The sequence below is a fragment of the Micrasema longulum genome, unplaced genomic scaffold (assembly GCF_059751315.1).
Source record: "Micrasema longulum isolate JH-2025_06_02 unplaced genomic scaffold, ASM5975131v1 h1tg000040l, whole genome shotgun sequence".
NCBI classification, from domain to species: domain Eukaryota; kingdom Metazoa; phylum Arthropoda; class Insecta; order Trichoptera; family Brachycentridae; genus Micrasema; species Micrasema longulum.
In genome coordinates this window covers 368,954-376,777 of record NW_028277247.1, presented here as the reverse complement: position 1 = coordinate 376,777, position 7,824 = coordinate 368,954, and the positions used below count along the sequence as shown (strand labels likewise).

At 31.4% G+C, this 7,824-nt stretch overlaps 1 protein-coding gene across 1 annotated transcript; it reads right to left on the bottom strand.

Annotated features, from left to right (window-relative positions):
- Positions 1 to 908: 908 nt before the first annotated feature.
- LOC148285346 (uncharacterized) lies at positions 909 to 5,016 on the bottom strand. Its single transcript, XM_088226433.1, has 2 exons — positions 4,916 to 5,016; positions 909 to 1,510 (listed from the first exon to the last, which is right to left on the bottom strand). Exons 1-2 carry the CDS (start codon positions 4,925 to 4,927, stop codon positions 1,097 to 1,099), a joined length of 426 nt encoding a protein of 141 aa, XP_088082559.1. The 5' UTR covers positions 4,928 to 5,016; the 3' UTR covers positions 909 to 1,096.
- Positions 5,017 to 7,824: the final 2,808 nt, after the last annotated feature.

The window sequence follows — 7,824 nt, the reverse complement described above, 5'->3', positions numbered from 1 at the left end:
TGAAAATGTTAAAAAACTCTGGTCTAAAACTTCAGGAGCCAGCTTTCCCACCACATACCTCACATCGCTAAAGACTTAAGTTTGCTTGGTGAAAAGAAAAAATGTTTGTTGCCGAATGTGAAAACCTGCCGAAGGAGCTCTCTAGCCTTGTCATCTTTTTGCTGACAAAAAATAATCCCGAAGTACATAATAATATCTACTGGTTTCATAATGAAACTATATTTTTTTTATTGAAAAAATGTCTCAACAGAGACGACGGATATAACTTGTATACATATATATATATATATAGATTTACAGTGCTTATGACTTGAATTCACCATTTCACCTTATGTTTGTGGTTTACACATAAACACAATTTTTGGAATTTGTAGGTAGATAATATCTAGTCAATGCACGCGTACTTTCACATCATTTGATACTTACTCATAGGCGACATCTACTGTTTTTTTGGTGAAGTTTTTTTAAATAGTATTTTTTTTTATGCCATCGAGGTTGTGACTAAAACTAATACGAATCTGATTGTTTTTTTGCTGTTGTAATATGTATCTTTATATGAATAAATAAATACATGTTTTATTTTCTTACATACATTTTTGTTCAAGTATGATTGGGAATCCTTGATAACAATTTATAACGATTGCACGAGACTATAAATTCTCTTCTCACCCTGTTAAAATCAATTAGTTATACTGGAGTGAAATAGGGCACTTAATTTCACCTCATAACTGCCAAGATACTATAGTGCCTTATAAACCATTTTGTGCGAGTGAACGGAAACGGATGAACTTTTTTTAATATGTAACTGAGCTTTTTTTGCGGCACTAAACCAGGTGAACAAACATTTTTGATTTAGCAATCCACGCTTATGAAGATGGTTTCTGCTGTCCATAAAAAAACTCATTTAAATGAGTAAAAGTCTTGTATGTTTACTGTAGAAAAAGTTTATTAACAAAAATAAATAAATAATAATTTATTCATGTGGAACACAAACGATGTATAATGGAGACTTTAATTTATTTACGTAAATAAATAAAAGTTTCGTTTTATTGATGATTGGAAAATAACAAGTGCATTTGGAGTGACACTTATGATCTTAATAGTGGGAGTAGGCGGACACAGCGGGGTATCCGGAATAGGCGACTGGAACTCCGGATGTGTATGCGACCGGAGATCCGGCGCCATATGCGAGCTGAGATCCCGCTGTGTAGGCGAGGGGAGATCCGGCGGTGTAAGCGAGGGGGGACCCAGCGGTGTATGCGAGAGGGGATCCAGCGTATGCGAGCGGAGATCCGGCGGTGTATGCGAGAGGAGATCCCGCGGTGTATGCGAGGGGAGATCCGACGGTCTTGACCACCTGGGTGCTGTAGGCGGACACAGCGGGGTATGCGGAGTAGGCAGATACTGCCGGGACAGCGGAGTAGGCGGACAAGGCGGGGTAGCCGGAGTACGCCACGTGGGATACGGAAGGCTTGGCGGCGCACACGGCCACGAGGGCAGCGAAGAACAGCTGAAAAAATAAAGTTAAAATTATTTTCAAATGAACACCATATTATGTAAATATTTCAATTTCAGAATTCTGAAGATTGTAAATTACTCACTCCGACTGAAAATTTCAAAAAAAGATACATCATAGAATTACTACTTTTTTTATATATATAAAGTAATTTTAATTATATAAGGTACAAAAAATGGAAAAATTTCATACAAATACCTAACACAAAAAATAAGACAGCTAAATTGTCTATTTAACTAGTTATATTATATTTTCATTTTGTAAGTGCCTACTGGACTCATACAAATATATAAAAAAAATAAAACTCTACAAGAAAAATGAATAATGTAAATAATTTAGGAAAAAAATTAGATGATTTTTGTACTTGAAAATTAAATAAAAAACGCAAAGAAATAAATCAAATTTTAGCTTTAATTATGAAATAAATAAAATATTTATTTTATAAAAATAAAAGAATTGATTAAACATGCAGCCAACAAGTGTCATTTAATATGTACATAATTGAATATTTTTTTGAAATCGGCACATCTTTGAGAAGCGGTCAAGATCTTTCAGCTTAACGAATTTATGCTAATTTAAACCTTAGCCTTCTTAATGGAGTTGCTAGTGTATGGAAATAAAGACAAATTGAGATTGCTTTTTCTCAAGACAAAACAATAGTGAAACCAATTGAAAAATTAGTAAGTTCTTTTGAGTACAAACCAAAACGAGCAGTCAATTATAGTGAAGTGTATTAAATTAAACTTAACTGTTTTAAACATAAATATATTACACTATTCTTTTTTTTTAAATATCGTTCAAAATAAACATAATATTTATTACTCATCTTTAAATTTGTTTGAATAATAACAAAAGAAAGAGAAAAAAAATCAACACAGTAATAATAATAATTGGCTAATTTATATAACGCTTTGTAAGAAATTCCTTTAGGGGGGCTTTACAATTTTGTACCAATGAAAACTTAGGTTCTAACTGAGCTGGCACAACATATTATGCTAAACGGAAGAAGTGGGATGCCAGTCGAGATGAACTGACTAGGACTGTAGATGATTCGCAAGTCTATAGGCAATTGGTTCCAGGCAAAGGGGCCGGCCAGCTACGGCTGCGCCGCGCCGCGCCGCGCTGGAGTTCCGACAAGTTTTCCTCTGCCCGAATCAAATGCATACTATCTACTGTACACGGGTGTATAAAACTGTATGACTTATTATGCATGATTAAAGAAATTTTTTTTGGTCATTTGTCTGAAGAGCGTCGGGATTATTTAAAACAAATAGTGATGTAATTTGATTAACAACACTCTTACGTAGGCAAAAAGGTCCATAACCTTTTGCCAGAATCGTGGATCTGATACTAAGTGAAGGGGTCAACACTGTTCTGGCATCGAGACAACACTATTACGTAGGCAAAAAGTTCCAGAATCGTGGAAAGACGGGAGTGTTGTCAAGTTGCGGAAGGTATTGACCTCACTCTTTCATGACATTGGTCGTAGGGAGTTAGAAAGGTTAATACATGCCGCGGATTGGAGATTCTTACTGGATGTCGAAAATAAAATATAAAAATAAGTAATAATTTTAAAAAGTATATACAGATGGCAATCATGAAGTTTCGCATTATAAATAAATTGTCTATGTTTTATGAATGTATGTATGTGTATGCGCATGAATGTACGTACGTGTGTGTGTATGTACATGTGTATATGTGTGTGTATATATATATGTGTATATATGTGCATGTGTGTATATGTATATGTATCAAAATGTGTATACGAGTAAGTTTATATTTTATTAGTCTGTGCTCTCTATTAATTTGTTAACTATTATCATATATAAGAATGTAATTGTCTAGGTTGGAACAGGTTATGTACCCTAGTTAGCTGGGCAAAGTGAACGTAAAATTGTATTTTTGATAAAAGGTGTAAATAAATAAATAATGGACATGGACTTTGATAACTGAATTCGATAAAAAACACAGTTTTTGCTACCATTTGTGTTTGCACTAAGGTCACGAGGAAGAATGACAATATCCGACAAAAGTTCTCCATATCTTTTTCCAAACTTACATTGAAAGTTGTTGATATGAATTAAATTAAATTAAAATCGCGATTTATGAAATTGGAAAATTGAACTTTTTAAAAGTGTAATTCGTTTATTGACAAAAAAACGTTGCTTTTTTGTATGAGCGAAACCGACAGTAAGACCCACGGTCTTAAAAATGGTTTTCGGGTATGTGGAGGAAATACTTTCACTGTATGACTTATTATGAAATAATTACAATCAATTTGAATTATTGTTTAACTTTAAAAATCGTTTCTCAAAACCATATACAAAGAATTATAAAATGGTATCAATAGATTAATTGCAATTTTTTAATATAAAAAAAAACGCTTCTAAATTTTTCTGTCTAGTATGGACAAAACACTAATTATACTTATAAATATTAAGTCCTCATCAGGACATCCCGTGCCAATAAATTTGTTATTATAGTAATTATATTTTTACTAACATAATAAAAATATTTTCTAAATTATTTTGTAGAATGATTTTTTTAATGTTTTAAATGTTATTGTGTTCGTTCCGTATAATTCTGTAATTGCAGGTATGTTGCATGTGGAATTATACCGATAAATCTGTACAAATGGTATTTTTTTACGAGTGTTGAATTACTCAATAAAATAAAACAAACTAAATTAATTTGGATGAAGTATACAGCGCGAATTAATAATCTAAATAAACGAATTGTATTACCTATGAAGAAGTTTAACAAAATAAAGGAAATATTCGTTTCACTAAATTACTAGTGAAGTCTTCTTTTTAAAATAATTTTTCAAAGCGCCTTCACAAAAATCATATTAAAGATGGAAGAACTTAAATTATAATAATAATTATTATAATTTGAATCTTGAATTCAACCGAAACTATTTCAATAAAAAAAATATTTTAACAAAATAAAAAAATAAAAAACTATCAGTTTAAAAACTGACTGGAAAAAGTTTCGAAGTTATTCAATAAAATTGTATAGAATGTAAATTTAATTTCAAACAGCGAAATTTAATTAAACAAAATATATTTTTCATATGACCCTGGTAAACGCTTTAAACTTTGCGATACGCAAGTAATAAAAAAAGTTTATTAAACACAATGCTAAATGAACTTAAAAATTAAATGTAAAATCAAAAATGTAATAAAAAAAACGAAAAAACCTTGTCACCATAAATATCAAAGGAAAAAAATTCCATAGAATTGTATTACCTAAACTTTAAAAGAGTATAAGATTTTAAATGCTATTCTATGAATTATAATTAGGATATTAATAAATATTTTTTCAATATAGCTATCACTTTTCACTGATGTTGCATATAAAATTAAACCAATCACTTTTATTAATAGAAATTATACTTACAATCTTGAACATGTTGAGTGGAGGATTTGAGATTGTCAAGTGAAAGACAAAAGTCGAATGATAATATTTTCCAGGCGCTGAAGCCTTTTATACTAAAAGAACTTCTTGGAAAACGAACAGTTGAAGATCGAAAAAAAACAAATGCTTGCGGAAGAATTTTCAACCACCTGATTTCGGCGCGAATTAGGAAACGAAACAACAATGAAATATAATTACTGTTATTATGCATACATAATTGTTTTAAAACGATAAGGTTCTTTAATTTTCGCTTTGTTCATGACATTACAGTGGCCTTATTACATAACACGATATACTACATTATTAGTTTGACGTGTTCTGACTTGCTGTTTATCAATATTTTTTTGTTTTTTGTCATGACGAATTAATATCGGATATTATCTTATAAACAGATTGATTAACATTTCGAATGTTAAATAAACGTACAATTATAAACGGTTTTCGATAGAAGCGTTATGTGGTAGGTACCGCACATAATGAATGGGATAGATGAAGGTAAAGGCAAATCTATGCAGAAATGAATGAACTCATTTTTTAATTGCGTTCAAACATTAGTTTTGGTATTTTTGGCAAATTTTAGTGCATTAAGCATTACTTTGATAAAATAAATATATTAAGAAAAATATAAATTATCGAATGATTTGGTGTTTATTTTGTGAAACACCATATTTAAACTTATACTATTAGAAATCAAACACTGATTTGAGTCTACTGAACACTTTGTTTTATAATAAAATAAAAAAAAAACAATTTTGTTTTTAACCACTTTACGTCAACCTTGATAAAGAAGCTTGTTTGCTTTGAAACCGGTCGGTGAAAAATAAAAATTAGTGGTTAAAAACAAAGTTGTTTTATTTATTTTATTATAATGAATAACCACAAAGTTAGTGATTCAAATATAAACTTTTTACTTTATTTTATTTTTAAAAATATATATTATTTATATAGATATTTTATTTTTTTTTCGTGACAATTGTTTCGCCTTGTTAGGGCATTTTCGTTTTTTTGATTCGTTTGAAAATAATTCCAAGTTGTGCGACGAATTGACTAATCTACACATTTTGTACATTGGGGGCATAAAAATAAAAGTAGGTTTGATTTGACAAATAGCAAATTTTGACTTCTGGTGAAACGGTTGGGAACATAAAGTGAAATTGATTACAACAGAGATAAGACATTACTTAAAGCATTAAGTATTTTTAAAATGCACACAAGGTCTATCTCCATTCTCGATCTTGTTTCTCCAATGAAGACAGATTAAGAGATTGCTCTATTTCAGTATTCAAGGAATAAAGTCTTGAAATAAAAAGCTTACATAAAAAATAGTAATCTTCGTCTTGTGGTGCCCTGTCACGTCCCCCCAACGTTGGCGATTACTTCAGCAAAAGCATCTTGGTCCTACGCTACTCTTATATTCCACAGCCAGGACAATTATTGGATGTACTCGCCATAATAAATCCTGATAAAAGATGACCAAAATGGTTTCCTGTTGCTTTCTCTGGTAGATTTTTCAGTCGGAAGGTTACCTTTCCTTAGCTGGTTGGTTCTGGTTTGGAGGCGCCAGAAACTTTTCTTTTCATTCCCTCGTTATCTGCTGTAATTACACCATTATGAGTGTGATCCCAATTCCTAGGGTTCACGTCGTGAACGCTAACGAGTAGAACTGGACTAGTCAGTAGTGTTGTCGGTGGAATGTAATTGGGCGTTCGCAGCATTTTATAGAATCACACCCTCCAGCAAGATGTGACTCACTGCAACCCTACTGACAGTTTGAACCCCTTAATTTAATTTATATTTAAAACATTAACTTCGTGGTCAAACAATTCTATTAATATATTTTTTAATTTGGTATGTCACATTTTCCGGACTTTTATATGTTTACCGGTTTCAAAACGTACACGTTTCTTTGTCAAGTTTCTTCGTTTGTTACAGTAGATGCTATTTTGCACTTGGGTATATTCATCACTAAGACAGCTTTATTTATTATTTTTATAAACGTTATCTTGCCTTATCTTTTTTTTCCTTTCTTATGAAATATTAAAATCTAATTAATAAATTTACTTACGAATATTGTTAGTTAAACTAAAGTAAATATTGTATTTTGTTTTTTTTTCACACACACTTATTTTATAGGTTGGTTAGAAGATCGTCATTATCATTCCTTAACCGCACCTATTGGTGCTTAAGGCACTGCATTGGAACTTGTATTGTAGCGTATCTAGGTCATTTTATTACATTTAAGGTAAGTTGATGACGGTTACAATTCAGGTGCCAGTTTTTGAAAAATAAAAAATTGCGATGCAGAAGCACCTTCGAAATCAACGTCTAGCATCCATTCTACCAGGAATCGAACCCAGAACCTCAAAACTTGCGTAGTGGTAAGCGAATGTGCCAACCACAACACAACGAGGTGGACTTAACTCCACTCGATTTATTTTCTTAGTATTTTTACCTTAGAGTAGCCACCGAGTCAAAAACGGTTTTTCATGGTTCAGTTCTTTTTTTGGATAATAAACAAGTTCTCATATATAAATACGATAGGAAAATATCATACCGATAAAAGTATTTGAAACGGATTTAGAAAAATTCAGTGTTTTTCCAAAATCAATATGGATATTGTGGAAAAATGTTTTCATTCATAATTATTAAAAGAAAATTGTTTTAAAAAATATGACTACAAAAACGCGTCAAGATTGGCCTTGACAATTGAGACGGCAAAATTCATGAAATAACGACGGTCTAGTCAAACGGTCACAAACGACGGAAATAATTTAACCGAATCATGACGTATTAGGGACCTGGCCAATGCAATGAAGCGTTATCGCGGGAATTTAAAATAATACATTTCAATAAAAAACTTATGCTACCAATATATGCGAAAAAACATTTTT